The following is a 17454-nucleotide window of genomic DNA, read 5'->3' as shown; positions in this document are numbered from 1 at the left end:
CTACCTAATAAATACCACCACCTCAAACTCCACATAGTGGAAACGGAGCTATTTCTACCCTCACAGTCCCTCTCTCTAGATTCCTGTGTCACCAGCCACCAAGTGTTCGAGTCCAGAGAACCATCCAGTTAGTTACTGTGTCATTCTCCTTAACGTTTCTTTGCATCTACTCCAAGACCAGGACTTATATAACAGCTTAACTTAGAACACTCGTTAGACCATGTCATTCTCATATTATCAACTTTTCATTTGCTCCTAAACACCTCATTAACCGATACCTCATGGCCTTTTTATTTCCCTCGCAGCTCCTGTATTGCTATGTCCCAGCTATGCTGAAGCACTGGCCATTTTCTCAATGTGCCACGATGTCTCCTACGTCTGTGCCTTTGTCCATATTGTTCTTTTTATCTGACATGATTTTCCCTCTCTCATCTACCTGCCTAAATTCTACTCATTCTTCAAAATCCTGTTTTCAAGGAAATGCCCACTTTCCCAACCTCCTTTGGGTAAGTCGAACCCCTCTTTGGTGCCACTCAAGTAAACAGACTCCAAATGCCCTATAACAGCACTAACGTACTGTACTAGTAATAATAATTAACCATATCATGCTGGACGTTGTTGAGATTGGACAGTCTTGTTTACCTCTGCTATTCTAGTGCTGGTAACATGACAGGAAATTGTGAGGCACACAATAAATATTGGTCGAATCAACAAATGGATCAAGCAACCAATCAGACATCCTGAAAACTGTTTTGGAAGCTTTACTTAGGGAACAACAAAGTAGGATTTGCAGATAAGACCACATGTAAGGGCTTCTTCAGTGACTCAGCAAATATGGTATGAATTATGAGCTGACTCTCTAGCAGACATGTGCTAGTTGTTAACTATGGTCATAATGATCATGACTCCATTGCCAAGCCAACAACCCACACTCACATGCGGTTTGCTGTGTGTCAGGTTCTGTGGACAATCCTACCCACAACCCTCTGAGGTATGTGCCATGGTGTAAGGGAGGAAACCCAAGTAGAGAAAGGTTAGGTCTGCTCTCTCAACCACCACGATAATATTGCTTTGTGAGAGGTAAAAAAACTGAATGAGGGGTGCCTGGGTGGCTCAGTCGTTAAGCGTCTGCCTTCAGCTCAGGTCATGATCCCAGGGTCCTGGGATCGAGCCCCGCATTGGGCTCCCTGCTCGGCTGGAAGCCTGCTTCTCCCTCTCCCGCTCCCCCTGCTTGTGTTCCCTCTCTCGCTGTGTCTCTCTCTGTCAAATAAATAAAATCTTAAAAAAAACAAAAAACAAAAAAAACCTGAATGATAACTCCTGCACTTGAAGAGTTCAAAATGAAATAGATGACATAGCCATTTGAGAACACTAGTCTGGAGTGTGAGATATACGCTGTAATATGGGGCAGACAGTAGGCATGCTGGAGTGTGAGAGTCTAAACGGAACATCGGTGGGTGATTTGTTGGGAGGGGGATCTTCACTGAGAAAGGAATCCCTGCTCTGGCATTTTATGTCCTCCTCACCTTCATGTCTGTCATTTGGACCTTCCTGTACATTAAGAAATAACTTCAAGAACCAAGTAGATGTTTAAAACTAAAATATTTCCACCAGCCATTGAAGATTGAAAATGCCAGTCTCCAGATAAATACAGTAGTGATAGAGAAAACAAAAAGGAAATGATATTCTACATATGCCATCTAAATTGGAAGGGTTTATACAAAATTAAATAATTATCTTACAAATGTGCTTCTTAAACAGAGTTTTAAAAGATGATGGAAGAAAAGATCTAAAAGAAAAAAGAATGTCTACATTTTGTATGTCTTTCGAATTTTGGATTTAAAAATAAAAGTAGTTCAAAGATTTCTATTGCCTGGACACATCTGCTTTTAAATTAAATGAAAAACAGCACTGTTATGTAACTCATAGTGACTGATGGTGGTAAGTACCAGCATACTGAAATTCATATGCTGTGATTCAGTAATAAAAGAGAAAAGGGGGTGGTATGGATACTTACATTAAGCAGCTGTTCAAAAGCAAAACTAAAGCCTTTCTTATAGTCAGTGATTCCTTTTGCTGTGATATTATTCACTGCGTCTTTCAGCACTTTCTTATTTCTCACATTGGCTTGGACAAGGTGCTGAAAACAGCTCACATCCTGGGCATTGCTGTTAAACTGTGAAAGATAAAACGTAAATGAATAAATGAACACAAAAATCAATCATATCATTTTATTTGAATGTGTGGTTTGTACGTCCCAGTCCTGTTGCGCGGCTTTCTCTTTCATAAAGTGAGTAAATTGGTAATAAAAGTGCACTAAGGCTCAAACAGCAATTTTCATCTGAGCCCCCAACTCCTAGTGTAACCCTGAGCCTGTCACTCACCTTCCTGAAGCTTAGTTTCTCTGATTATAAATTTAAGACTTGAATTACGTAAGGTCCCTTTCAGCTCTCAAATTTTCGGAGCCTTTAGAGAGAGAGAAAAAAAAAAAAAGCCAACAAACAATGAAATGTATTCAGAATCCAGAAATGATATGGTGACACCTGGGAAGGTTCAAGGACAAACTAACCACTTGCTTACCTCTCGCAAGGAAAAGCTAGGTGGAAAGGCAGTAAAGTCAATGACAGGAACAGAGTTTTAGTAATCTTGAAATGTGATGGTACAATCTTTCTACCAGGGTTAACCCAGGAAAGTAATGTGAAAGAATCAGGAACAACAGGTGGCCTTTTAGAACTGCTCGCTGGAGAGCTTGTATACAGAAGGCATGATGGAGGGAATGATGGAGGCAAGGCCAAGGACAAGCAGACCTTGCAGACAGGGATTGCTGTAAGTGATGAAGCTCTGAACAACTAGGAAGCTGCAGGAGGACAGAACGTCAACCTCTAATGCCTGCCCCAACATGAAAATTTAAGAATTATCACCCAAAAATATCACTCATCCTATCAAAAGTATTCACATAGTTCATTGGTTATTTCCAAAAAGGCTAAGAACACTGAGTTCTGCAGTGAGATCCGGGACACTGAGGTAAGTGGAAACATCCCATCATTTATTAACTCTGCTATTTGTATGAGCCCCTGAGGCTCTTGGGGCTGAGTATCACATCTGCAAAATGAGGAAAAAATAAAACCATGCCTGCTAGAACGTAGGAGGCTGGCCAGATGAAATGTTGGAGATTTTCTCAAAAACACATAATTAAACAATTTTAATAGGTGGATCACAAACCAAAATATAAATTTTATAACTGATCACATATTCTTACAAATATAACAATCATTCCTTTTTTCTCTGAAAATCAATGAAGCTTAGTTATAAGGTACACTGCATATTTCATCAATTCAATAAGCAAATATTTACTATCAGCCTATCATAGGTCAAGAATTGTGGCAGATGATAGTTTTGTGTCTTCAGGCGTTAAGTAAATTATGCACAAACGTATACATACGTATGTATGTAAGCACATATCTGGTGTCTACTATAAACTTATAAACCTATTATAAACTATAAATGGTTGCATTTACTCTACAAATATTAACCATTTCCTCCTTGCAAATGCCCTACAAGATACATATTATTACTATTCACTAAGAAACGTGGGTGCTGGGGGGTTAGAGAACTTGCCCGTAGTTACACGGCACATAAGACAGAGTCAGGATCAGATTAGCACTGTGACGTAAGAGTCTGGGATTTTAACTATTCTTGCAGAGCCTCCTAACTAACATATTGCAATACATTATGATTAGTTCTGTAAAGCAATAGAGCATTATTCCCTAGGAGACAATATCACAAGTGGGTTCCATTTTGGACTGTGAGCAGTCAGGGGAAAATTCGCATGAGAAATGGCATTTCCTGTGATTCCAGAGAAATGTTTCATTGAAGACTATGGAGGAAGAACATTCCAGACAAACAGAACAACAAAAGGGAAGCCGTTTAGGGATGTATAAAGAAGGAGAGTTTAGCTCAGTCACACATGAGTGAGGAAAATGACATAAAATGTGTTCAGGGAGGGAGGCAGGGCTAGATTATGCAGGGTCTAACAGAAATGCTGAAGAACTGCACTTTGAATTTCTGTCAAATGGCAAGTCACAGAAAGATTTTAAGCCACATACAAAATAATTTAATGTAAAAATTTAAGAGATCATGCAAGCTGCTATTTGGGAAATGGATTTAAGGTGAACAAAATTCAAAGGAGAGAAAATAATTTGAAGGCTATTACAGTAATCTAGCTCAACATAGTAAGTGGCTTTGGTATTTGTGGAGATTGTGAGACAAAGAGGGGTTGTACATCGATTGGGAGGAAGAATCCACAGTGTGTGGTGGTGGACCAGGGATGCTGCTGAGTAAGAGCCTCTTATCAGGAATGCCCTGCAGGTGTCTGACACAGACATTAGGATGGCCGGAGGACTAGAGGAGTGATGGGCTCGTGGGTACTTGAGGAAGAGACAAGAGAAGTAGAGTTCAAATGAGGCGGAGTTTTCAATATAAGTGAGACATGCAAATGGTGAAGTCAAGCAATCGTAACATTTAAAGCCTGAGGCTGGGGGCGCCTGGGTGGCTCAGTTGGTTAAGCATCTGCCTTTAACTCAGGTCATGATCCCGGGGTTCTGGGATCGAGCCCCACATCAGGCTCTCTCTGCTCAGTGGGGAGTCTGCTTCTCCCTCTCCCGCTCCCCCTGCTTGTGCTCGCTCTCTCTCTCTCAAATAAATAAATAAAAATTTTAAAGCATGAGGCTCAAAAGAAGTCTTGGCTAAAGATTAAAAATAAAATAGAAGGTTTCAGAATAGAAATTTGGTGTAAAACCATATAAATAAAAGGAAAGTAGTCAAAGGAGTCCTTAAGAAAACTTGGTAGAAATAAGTTCCCATGGAGGCAGGAAGGAAATCAGGAGACTGGGCTGTTTGGAATGATGAGAGAGAGAGAGAAAAAAAAAAAAAAAAGTCTCAGGGAGAAAGACAGTTCATAGCAGTTCAGAGACAAAGATGCAAAATTCAAAGTGCCCACGGGAGTCATCCATGTTACATGGTCAGTGTTGGGGAGGGGCGGGGCCCACCGGAATGCCTGGAAGCACATGGGAAGTGGTGGCCAGTGCAGAGGCACGTCCTCAGAGCACCTTGGCTGGAAGCAAAGAAGAAAAAGAGGGGGGCGGGGTGCCTGTAAGGGTGAACCTGGGGTCAAGGAGAAAGGCTGCCTTGAAGTGCAGGGTCACTAGAGCAAGAGAGGACTGATATTGAAGAGTGGAGGAAGGAAAAGATGCAGGAAAGAGAAAAGCGGTGAAATATAAAGTTCTTGTGAAGGTGGAGAGGGACAGACAGCCGGCGTGTGGAGTGACCCTTGAACAGGCATCGACTTCACTGCTCCAGGGAGGATGAGTGGGAGCTGAGTACAGACCTGCTGGGTGTATACGTAGATTTGGGGTCGAAAGGTGACAGTTACTGTCTGCCTTGCTCTTCACCGAGGACAAAAGCCACAATCAAGATAAAGGGAGGAGATGGAAGGTTTGGAGAGAGTGGAGATAAAACAAGAAGGAAAATATCCTGCACAGATAATTTGAGTTCTTTCTTGTTTTTACTTTGAACACTATTTTCAGGTACATTATATATAGGAGTAAAAAGCTCCAATATGTTTCTTTGCTGTTTTCCACAAATTCAAACATTGGAAATGTGGTATCTTCAGTTCTAAATTCGACTGCCTCTTTTATTCCATTCCTTGATAATCTGACACAATCTTATTCTGCATATTCCATTTTGAAAACAAAAGAACGTGAGCATTCCCATGTTAGAAAGTTAAAAAAAGTTTGCCAATGAATCAACAGTAGAATGTCTGACCTTCGAGAATTATTAAAAATGGTTACAGGAAATGTCATTAACTGGTTTAGTTAAACCGTGAATCATGATAAAATTACAAGTTTGCAGAAAAGGAGCACTAAATAATGTATTGCCCTGAGTCTTTCGGTTGGCCTTGACCTGCTTTTAACACAGAAAAATGAAGCATCTCATTAAGTCACTTTAACACAAACTGATTAAATGTAAATTCAATTCATTAAATACAAATTCAGTGGTGTATAACAGAAATACTACGATTAAACTCATAATAAAACTCATAAATAATGCAGGGGAAGCAATAGCTTACAAAGTGCAAGTCCCCATAGCAAATCTTATTCTCCTAGGAAAGGGATGAGAAATTTTAAAAGTTTAAAATTCGGTAAGGGTATATTCCACAGACATCTTACACTCATCTGCTTTTAGAACAGACAAAAAGAACAGGTTTATTTTCACAAGCTGAAGTTGCAGTCTTTGGTAACAAGTGCCTAAATTTTAATTTATAAACCACATATTTAATACATAAATCACTTATGTATTAAAAACCTTAGGGCAAAAGCTTAATAATACAGTATTATGAAGCTTTGAAATAGTATATTGTGATTGAAAATAGATTTAGGGAGTCCTGCTTTTGTCACCTATTAAGAAAATGCTTTTTTTAAATGTATATTTAACTACCCTGGAGTCAGAAATCCAAACTAATACCACACCGATTCCTTTCCCAATCCCAGAAAATTCAACCGAGTAGGCCTCTTATAAGAACTGTTGAGAAAATCTCTGCTAGCATGCTGAGACAGAAAGATGTGTGGGTTAAGGTAAGCATCTGGGGTATAAATCACGTGGAACTTTGTATTCCTACTCGAGCAAATGACCATTCTTTCATTTCCTCCTTCCATATAACCTGTTCTTCTGCCTACAACACTTCTCTTCCTTAACAGTCTTTCCTTACAAAAGGCTTTCATGACCTTTCTTGACTAGCTCAAACCACCCCATTATAAGCTTTCCTAGGCTTAGATGTATCTTTCACAGAATACAACTCCATTAAAATTTCCTACTTCTTTGTATGGTATCTTGATAGATTCTTCCATTGGATTACAAGTCCACATAGTCAAAGAAAATTGCCATCCCACCACTGCAACCACGGTACTGGGTATATAATAATAGTATGCTATAAATATTTAACAAATGTATGTATGGAGTTTCATTAGAAGACAGTGTGAAATGTTGATCAAAATCAAGCTATAGATTTATAATTGTAGAAATATTTTAGCTTTATACTATGTTAAGCTTATATATTCATACATGTAAGTATTCTGTCTCAATAGATGCTATTAAAATACCCAAAGAAGGGGCGCCTGGGTGGCTCAGTCGGTTAAGCGACTGCCTTCGGCTCAGGTCATGATCTCGGGATCCTGGGATCGAGCCCCACATCGGGCTCTCTGCTCAGCGGGAAGCCTGCTTCTCCCTCTCCCACTCCCCCTGCTTGTGTTCCCTCTCTCGCTTTCTCTCTCTCTGTCAAATAAATAAATAAAATCCTTTAAAAAAAAAAAAAATACCCAAAGAAAGACGTGTGTAAAAAACCTATTAGAAAGTCTGGCACATAGTAGACGTGAAATCAAGTACAACTCTATTATTTAAAAAATTATTTTAGCAAAAACATTAGTATGCTCAAATCAGAACAGATTCCTAGACTAATGAGAAAGATTCTGATGAACGATATCAGCTTTAGTGAGCTTTAAAGTTCACTAACGGGACGATACAAGTATCCTTCAAACATTAACTTATTATTTGAACAGTCTCTGAAATAACCATGAATAGTAAATGTCAATGCTTCCAAAGACCGTTCCTATTAAATATCATAGTCAAGTACACACATCATACTAAAAGATACTTTCGGTGCCAAAATAAATTGTTAACCTCTCAAATGAAGTAATTTAAACTCTTAGCTTTATAAAGACAGTATTTTTGTTCTCAGGTGCTCTGCTCAGTAAGAAATCACTTCACAAAATGTTTCTGAGAGAGAGAACTCTGCTGCTCATTGAATCCACCTTGGATAAAAATGCAATGTTGGCACATTGTTAAGTCAAAGAAGCATCAAGTTCCTCGAAAGCAACCTTGTGTAGGAATGGCGCCCTCATGGGATGTCATAACACATTTTCACAAGGCACCAAATACACCTTTGAAATCGTTAGTGGGCTCAAGTAGTTTTCCTCTAGAAACATTAAGAATTAAAGATAAAAGAAACCCAAAGGTGATACTATTCCACTTGGAACTGCAGAGAAATAGAAACGGCCCATTTAATCTTTGACCATACAGCTTGCCTCTAATTTTTACCCCTTCCCCTAATCCATGTGTGGTCTAAACTCTTACAAAGACAGACTTGCTTTAGGGTACTTTGTACACTGCTTAGTTATAAAACATTCTTAAATGAGCAAAAAGGACATAATTTATAATTTTTGGTTTCTGAAAAATTGTTCAATATCTAAGTTATTCCTTAGAACTTGTCTTAATGATCTGTTTTCTCTTTTTTTGCATGTAAAAACAAAATGGTAGGCTCAAATTGTGTATATAACCAGCAAAAAAACCTCAAATTCAGAGTAGCCTGGGTATTTTTTTTTAATTACAAAATACGAGTGGACTTATTTACATAATATAATAATTTATGTAACAAATTTATATTATACAAAAATTGTTAATTGAAATGAATTACCTAAATTAAATTAACAATACAACTTTGTGTATTAGTCGGTTACAATTCTGGTATCAGAAGCTAACCACATGTTGGGCACCAGAGGGCGGTGCAGGAAAATAAAAGCAAAGTGAACAGAGGGTGTGATCTTCAACACTCTCGGTTAGGTTTTATTCCTATTAGAAATACTTTGTTTATTTTGATTTTCCTACTTCTATAGGAAATTTGAAAACTAGAAATATTATAAGGAAAGAAGATGGTTATCCTAAAACTGAGAGAAACAGGTAGGTGATAACATTTATCCATACACATATGTACATTATACCCGTTAAGAAAGATTTTAAGGTCCTTTAAGCAATTGCCAATTTACCTTACAGAAACTTTGTGCCAATTTATACTACATTTGTAACAATCTCACTCCACTTTCATGAATACTTAACATTTTTATTTCCTAAATTCTAAGTAAAAAGATTATTTCAATCTTTTAATTACTTCAATTTCCTTGATGGCTAACGACGTAAAACTTTTTCTCATATATTAATTTTCAGACTCTTGTGAATTCTAAGTCTTATTTTTCTAGTTTGTTGCTTACTTTTTAACTTTTAAACCTATTCTTTATGATTTCTTGAAATATGCTCACAAAACTATGTATTAATCAGATAAATTTCATCTATAGTCTCTACTAATATTTGATGGTTTTGTTTGCTTATTTTACACTGTAGTGTTTAGTCTTGGTGAAACTGAATTCCCCCAATAGTATGAAGGGACAATTACATTAAGCGGTTTTTCCCAGTAGCCAATTTTCCCTTTTACTGAATAATTACTGGTCCGTGATCCCTTCTTTATAATGAGTTAAGATTTGGGATACATTTCTAGAACTTTTTTTTATTCCTTTCCTATTTCCATTGTTTCACCAAATTCTTACTTTTAATCTTAATAACACAACTATCAGCAAACATACATGGAGAATCACAACTGCACCAGGCTAAGCACTTACCATGCGGTAATTCATTTAATCTTCACCAAGCTTATGGTTTTAGGTATTTTTTTTTTTTAAGACTTAAAAATAAGGAATGCTTCACGAATTTGCATGTCACTTTTGTGCAGGGGCCATGCTAGTCTTCTCTATATTGTTCCAGTTTTAGTATCTATGTTGCCTAAGTGAGCACTGGTTTTAGTTTTAATAGAGTTTCCAGATGCAGTTGAGGAAATGAGACTTAGAGCGTTAAGCAAAGCTCCCAGAGTCACACAACGATCAAGATTCTGAGCTCTGTTTCAAACCCAAACGCCTGACACGCTCTTCTCTCTGGAGTCTCATCATTTTCAATTTATACCAGCAAGTATAAGCTGCCATACTCTGTCACACTGCTTCTTTCACGGTGTCTTTCTGTTGAACTTTGGAACTATTTTTTTTGTCTAATTAAAACTACATTTACCAATAAATTTTGGACAAAGTGACATCCTCACGAGTTACCTTTTTATTTCAAGAAGAGTGATTAATTCCACATGTATTAATATATCTCTATCTCAACTCTGCTACGTGTAACTCATATTCTTTTCTCTTTTCTCAAATGCAGATTCTAAATATATTATTAAAAGTATTGCTAAGTAATTCTGATGTTTTGCAAACACTGTGAATAGGATTCTAATTTCTATTGTGAATCCCTGTCCGGGGAAAACCAGAAGGGGTGATCACCCTTGCACACTCAGAGATGCCATAAATTTGTTAGTTGCACTATGGGACTTGAAAACTCTTGTTCTCAAATTGATATTACTGTACCCCAACATTGGCTGCTGGTTTATGTTTACTGTGGCCTGTTGTATGAAAAAATTGATAATTTTCCACTTTTTATTTTTTTAAATTTTATTTATTTATTTGACAGAGAGAGACACAGCGAGAGAGGGAACACAAGCAGGGGGAGTGGGAGAGGGAGAAGCAGGCTTCCCGCTAAGCAGGGAGCCCGATGTTGGCTCGATCCCAGGACCCTGGGATCATGACCTGAGCCGAAGGCAGACGCTTAACGACTGAGCCACCCAGGCGCCCCAATAATTTTCCACTTTTTAATCCAATTTAGGAAAGTCAGGTCTAGCCCAAGCCCTGCCTCTAGTAAGCATCAATGGCCACAACTGATTGAATTATGCCCTCTGAGCTTCAGTTTCCTACTTTCTGGGAAAAAAAAAAAAAAAGAGGGGGGGCTTTACTAGATCAACTAGAAAGGTCCTCAAATTCTAAAATCTTAAAATTTAAACCTGATAGTTTTAACCATCAAAGGAATTACATAAAGAAAAAGGAATAATGAATTCTGTAAATGTCAGAAGAAAGTCACATCAATAAAAGTGAAGCTAATGACAACATTATTGAGACAAAATTTGTTTGCCTGTTATTATAAATTATAAATCATCACCCATCAGAACTTCTGGTAAGTGTTCTTACTTTTAAACAAATATTTCAAACAATTTTCTTTTTTTTGAGAGAAAGAAAGCACTTGCATGGGAGGGGGAATAGGGGAAAAGGGAGAGAATCTTAAGCAGGCTCCATGCCCAGCGCAGAGCCCGAAGTAGGCAGCGCTCGATCTCCCAACCCTGAGATCATGACCCGACCTAAAATCAAGTGTCAGACACTTAACCAACTGAGCCCCCCAGGCACCCCTAAATAAATATCTCAATTAACTTGAATCATGACATGCCCAAAACTCAGTCTGTTGACTTTTGTTGAAATGTTGAGTAAATTTCTGAATAAGCCCAAATATCATTTTAATATTCTATTTATATTTTGATGCAGAAAACTTTTAAACCTAATTATATGCACTTAGAATTTCAAACAATTGAGAGTATACTATTCTTTTGCTTCAAAAGTAATTTGTACTAAGCTTCCTTGCTCATCTCTACTTGATATTTACATTTTCTTTCTCAACCATGGCTTTATCAACCACTGTGTAATCCTGATTCCACAACACTTGCCCAACTAGAAATATGTACAGGTTTTCTCCATCATTCTTTTTAAGAGGATTTTTAATTTTTTTTAAAAATTATTTTGGCAGGGGGGCTACTCTTAAAGAGGCTCCACACGCAGTGCAGAGCCCAACACGGGGCTCCATTACTCGACCCTGAGATCATGATGTGGGCCAAAATCAAGAATTGGACACTTAACCGACTGAGCCACCCAGGCGCCCCTACATGATTCTTAAGATATAATAAACATATCAGCATGATTTCTATCACAAGTTTTTTTTCATAGCCCTGTGGAAATTTGAATGCCAGTTCCCAAGGATGACACTTTAATGAAATGACTAAATGACTGTATACTCTTTGATCTTTTCCTCTTTACCAACATTATCATGCAATGCTGAGCAGTATGCTCAGTGTTTTTATGGCACCTGAAGCTGATTACCTGGAATGTCTTCCCTAGTTGAAAAAAGGATCACTTGTGAGTTTGGCTGGATTTGCCTAAAGAACTCAGAGAGAACGATAATATACATATATAATTTCTTTGTGGAGAAGAGATGCTATAATACAGATAAAGTTCAGATGACTCTTGTCATTGAAGAGCACAAAAATATCTGATCGTTGATTGAAATTTTTATAAAATTCTGACAACTATGTAGCACTTGCCCTCTCCCAACACTGTTATGACAAACAAAGAAATACTCAACTGAAGGAGCCCCACTATGTGCCTTGATTTTTTCTATATACATTAACATTTCGGCTAAGCAGACAGTGTCTCTATACTCAAATAAAGAAAAATAAAACCATCCATTGGTGGGGAGGTGGGAGTACAGGGATACAGAATATAAACAACAAACATGTATATAAAGTATCAGGTGGAGACAAATGCTACAAAGAAAGGAAATGAGGTAAAGTGATCGACAAGAGACAATAGTTAAAGTGATAGTGTAACTAAAACTAGAATGGTACTGGAGATGTGGTGGCCAAGGGGGTCCTCTCTAATAAGGAAGCATTTGAGCGAATATCTGAGCAAAGTGGGGGAATAAGCATGCATCTATCTAGACTCAGGAAGCAACAAGACTCAGGGTAAACAGAAATGATTTCTAATCTGTGCATATCTGTAAGACACGCCCCTAACAGAAAGAACATATCTGTTTTTTAAGGAAAGTTAGTAACATCACCAATGAGTTCTTTTCAATATGAAATAGCATTTGGGATCCACAAAAGGATTACCAACACGAGTTGAAGACCTTATATTCAACATATTCAACCTAACTCAGTTCCACTAAAATCAAATATATAAATATATATATATATATATATATATAAATGTATATGTATATTTGAAAATACATTTCAGTAATATAAGTATTAGAAAAATGTAAAGTATGATTATGGTAGAAACTAAAGAAAAAAATTAAATGAAGAAGATACCTATCAACAGAACACAGGATTAAAGAGGAGAGAGATCATGAGGAGTGCAAAAAAATTTTTGGAATATATTTTTAAAGGGCACAAACATTGGACAAAACATTAGAAAGATGAATTAATTATGAGAAAGAGCAAATGTCAGTATTTGGAATTTATAACAGAATTTACCTTGCAAATAGTCACCTTATGACAAAGTCCCTTACAATGAAACATGTAACAAAAAAATATTCTCAGGTCTTAGTACATGTTTTCAAGCTCTAGCAGAGACCTCAAAATTCTCAAAATGCTTTCTAGAACCTTAGGAATGTGCTGAAAGGGATTCTGCTATTCACAGATTAAGGTTAAAGTCTATGCATTCTACAAGTAAGTACCTTAGGGTAATAGCAATTTATGTTTCAATTTCTGAATTTAAACCTACTAAATAATTAGGAGCAAATATGATAGTTTAAGTAACTGTGAGCAACTCGGCTAAACCGACAACTCACGGCAGCCCAAGCCACTCTCTCTACCTCTTCTCATAATTAAATGAATACACGGACCCTGAATAATTTTACCCAGTAAACAGTGACACACAACTCTGCTTCTTGGGCATGGACTCTTTACCCAGTCCTTCAAGCCCCAGCAAGTAAGTTCTAACTTTTATATTTTTCAAAACAACAGATCAGTTCAAAAGAGAAGTATTCCTTCTGCCTCACCTTAAGTATTACTTTGCCACTCCTAAAACTGAAAATGTAATTTCTAAGTACCAAAAACTATCTTTAGTGTACCATGTAATTAATGGAAAAAATATTTATCGTGCTTGTCAACACCTTCTTATAAACTTTCCTTATACTTGCAAAGCAATTAAGTTATCTTCTGGCAATCTCTTTTTTAAAAACTAAATAACCTTGATTACGTACCCTGTCATTATAATCTCTAAATTTGTCCTTTGAGAGTCTTCTCTTCACAGCCCATAATTTTCTTTATGCATCTTTTAAATGAAGGTAATTTTAAAAAGCACCTAGCTTTACCTTTAAAAAAAAAAAATCAAGTATATAAGAAAGACAGAACTTTGGTTCTTTTAGGAAACCTAACTCTACTCCTTCCTGTTTTAATACGCCCCTCCAAAAAGCAAATGGCTACACTATAAAAATATTTGTAAACATCCGTAGTGCTAGGAATGTTATGAAATACCAAGATCTTAAAATCTAAATCAGTAGGGGTGCCTGGGTGGCTCAGTCATTAAGCATCTGCCTTCGGCTCAGGTCATGGTCCCAAGGTCCTGGGATCAAGCCCCGGGTCAGGCTCCCTGCTCTGTGGGAGGCCTGCTTCTCCCTCTCCCACTCCCCCTGCTTGTGTTCCCTCTCTCGCTGTGTCTCTCTCTGTCAAATAAATAAATAAAATCTTAAAGAAAAAATCTAAATCAGTAATAAGGGTTGTAAGTTACAAGAAGCTCTAGATACCTGCTGGACTTTGCTAAATGTACCTCCCGAGTGGGACTTCCGGTTTCCTCACTGCTTAGGAATCATTTGAGAGGCATGCTCAGTGAAGATTCTGACCCCTTCGGTGTGGGGCTCCAGAGTCCGCAGGCCTAACCGGCTGTCAGGTGCTGCCCGTGTTGGTGGACCACAGGCCCCGCTTGAAGTTGCAAGGGTATAAACTATAGTATTCTTGTTCATTGACATAAATGAGATATGAATCCACATAAAAATTTCTTGCAATCTAGATGATGACGATTTTGTAAGACATGAAATGAAATTACTCTCCTAGAATTCATTTGTCACAAAAGTACACTGGCTTGCCAAGTAGCTGTTACTTTATTTGTGCACAGCACCTGTTTTCTAAGGATGAAAAAAAAATCACTTTTAAATGTAATCTGTGCGACAACGTACAACGTACAAATGTGCTCACTATCATATGCAGAGTAAAAATGTTCTAAGCTAAGAAAACCATTCCCTTGTCTAGGAACACACGAGGCCAATTTTGGAAGGAAAACTAAAATTTAAAGCACATGAGAAAAGGAACAACCCAAATCACGTCTTTCTTGCAGATACAGTGTAATTTCAGATTTAAACAAACGTCCACTCTGACACTAGTTGGTGTTAAACTGTCAAGTCAAAAACTGGGAAGTACCTGAGATTTCATCCTAACTGCAAGCTGATCAGTGAGCCTCAAAGGTTGTGCGTCATCTCTCTGCAATTCTAGCAGCCCATCAAGGAGGTAGTTTTGTCTGTGGTGAGTGGGAAGCAGGTCACTTACGCAGAGGTGAGCCACCAGCATAACATCGTGGTCATCCCTGTCCAGCCTCCCGCTGGGATAGCTGTGGCTCCTCACTCCTCATCTTGCACTTGCATTTAGAAACCATCACTTCCAGAACTGCTGTTGAGTGGCTATAATCTGGGCAACGAGTAGAACTTACTTGAAACAAGCGCTCTCCTACAACTAACAGCAAAGATATGATAAGGAAGTATATTGGGATTATTTCTTTCTTGTGAGTGTTCAAAGATTATACTTTCTAACGACCACATATTAGAAAAACTTCCAAGAAGAAAATGGGACTGGAAAACCCTTCACGTCATCCCAACATGTGCATCTAATTCTTAAGTAACGAGATCTGTGATTTTACGGAAGCACATGACCGTCTTTCTTCAATTGTTAACGTCTCACATACTGTTCATAATCGGCACACACTTCCTTTTCATCCTCCACTGGCTTGCGGTATTTTACTCTGGAAATGTCAAACTCCCTCACTTTCAGAAACAAATTCCACTCAGTGTGTCAACATCTGAAATTACGCCTGTAAGTCAGAACGTGCTGTGATTGAACTGCCGCCCCTATCATCTACCACTCGCTTCATCAAAGCATGTAACCCGATTCGTGCGGAAACAGCTACACAATGCTTCCATGAGCTCTGCCCAACAGCGGGCTGCCCTTCTGCAACAAGGAAGGCCCTGGAGATAATCAAGAATGCATTAGGACATGATGTGGCCATACTCCTGACATCTTACACGTGACTGAAGCATAACAATTACCGTTCTTTACAAAATTTTAAGAGACTTAGAAACATCAACCTAAAAATGAGAGAATGGCGGATTTTTCAGCTGGGAGTTCTAGGCAACTTTGGCAAGTGTCCCTATCGATTGCATCCTAAGTCTTTGGATGACTCACACGAGCTTTGGTATGAGGAGGAAGAGAAATGCGTGAGGGCTTTGTGGAAAAATTATGGTCAAAGTTAATTACACAATCACTACCAGGTTTCCTGAGTGCCTTAATATAATGCCTCCCTGAAGTTATAAAAACTAAAAGTTCTATCATTTCTTTCCTAGACTTTCAGTTTCAGAGAAAAAGGAAAAAAAGGAAAAAAAAATACATGCACATGTGTGTACACATACACACATGCACACATACACCAGGGCATCATAAATACATTTTGAAGAGTTTTTTTCCTTAGAAATTCCATATTATTAAATTATGAAATTTGTATTTAATGAGAAAGGCCTATCTGTTGAAGACAAAAATATATTTTTGCTTTTCTTTTACGAAAATGATGTATAATAATTAAGTCTCTTTACATGTATCAATCTCAGGCATTTTATAGCCCCAAATATAGCATAGTAACTAATAAAACTGAAGAATTTCTTTTAAATTACGAAGTTAATTTGGTTGACATTAAATATAATATGAATGCAAATAAGAGCATATGAAGTTGATAGGAGCAAAAGATACATGATAAAGCAAGTAAATAAATACATAAAAAAGAAAATATACTAGTTAGGCAGAATGTATAATCCAGATATAACGTTTAGGTGTTCATATGCAATTGTAAAAATAATCCAATTCATATGTGTTTTTTCAAGCCAAAATACAGAAACATTTACTGAAAGAATTCCTCCACTAAAACAAAAATAACATTCTTTAAAAATGAATTTAGATTTGGGGCGCCTGGGTGGCTCAGTCATTAAGCGTCTGCCTTCGGCTCAGGTCATGATCCCAGGGTCCTGGGATTGAGCCCCGCATCGGGCTCCCTGCTCAGCGGGAAGCCTACTTCTCCCTCTCCCACTCCCCCTGCTTGTGTTCCCTCTCTCGCTGTCAAATAAATAAAATCTTAAAAAAAAAAAAAATGAATTTAGATTTAAAAACAATTTCTCTTCATTTTTATAACCTAATCATATTCTACCTTAGAATTTCTAACAATTCCAAGATTTCGGAGTTTTATTTAAATAAACCAGATTTCACAAATTTAGTAAATGTAGGGGCACCTGGGTGGCTCAGTCAGTTAGGCGTCTGCCTTCGGCTCGGGCCATGATCCCGGAGTCCTGGGATCGAGCCCCATATCGGGCTCCTTGCTCAACACGGAGCCTGCTTCTCCCCCTCCCTGCTGTTCCCCCTGCTTGTGCTCTCTCTCTCTCTCTCTTTCGCTCTTTCTCTCAAATAAAATCTTAAAAAAAATTAGTAAATATATTTTATATTTTCCTCAGCATTCAGTCACATAACTTTGTGGTTACATCTAGACTCATAAACAAAGATGGCTGTGTTCCAATTCTGTCTTCTCCCTTAGAAAAGATACTAGAACTCTGTTTCTTTATCTGTAA

The 17454-nt window shown here is 37.8% G+C and overlaps 1 protein-coding gene and 1 non-coding gene across 3 annotated transcripts in view; both read right to left on the bottom strand.

Annotated features, from left to right (window-relative positions):
- Window positions 1–17454, bottom strand: part of CACNA2D1 (calcium voltage-gated channel auxiliary subunit alpha2delta 1) — a 491057-nt gene that overhangs the window by 88912 nt on the left and 384691 nt on the right. For both annotated transcript variants that reach the window (XM_032402277.1, XM_032402278.1), the window contains exon 11: window positions 2018–2176. In XM_032402277.1, coding sequence (XP_032258168.1) covers window positions 2018–2176 — 159 coding nt within the window. The remainder of the gene's footprint in view (window positions 1–2017; window positions 2177–17454) is intronic.
- Window positions 9569–9675, bottom strand: LOC116631211. The gene has a single exon (XR_004299141.1). It is a non-coding gene; the product is annotated as a U6 spliceosomal RNA (small nuclear RNA).

This window comes from Phoca vitulina, unplaced genomic scaffold, assembly GCF_004348235.1.
Source record: "Phoca vitulina isolate PV1807 unplaced genomic scaffold, GSC_HSeal_1.0 scaffold4, whole genome shotgun sequence".
NCBI lineage: Eukaryota > Metazoa > Chordata > Mammalia > Carnivora > Phocidae > Phoca > Phoca vitulina.
Note: the sequence above shows the minus strand (reverse complement) of the source record. Positions and strands in the feature narration are given on the sequence as shown.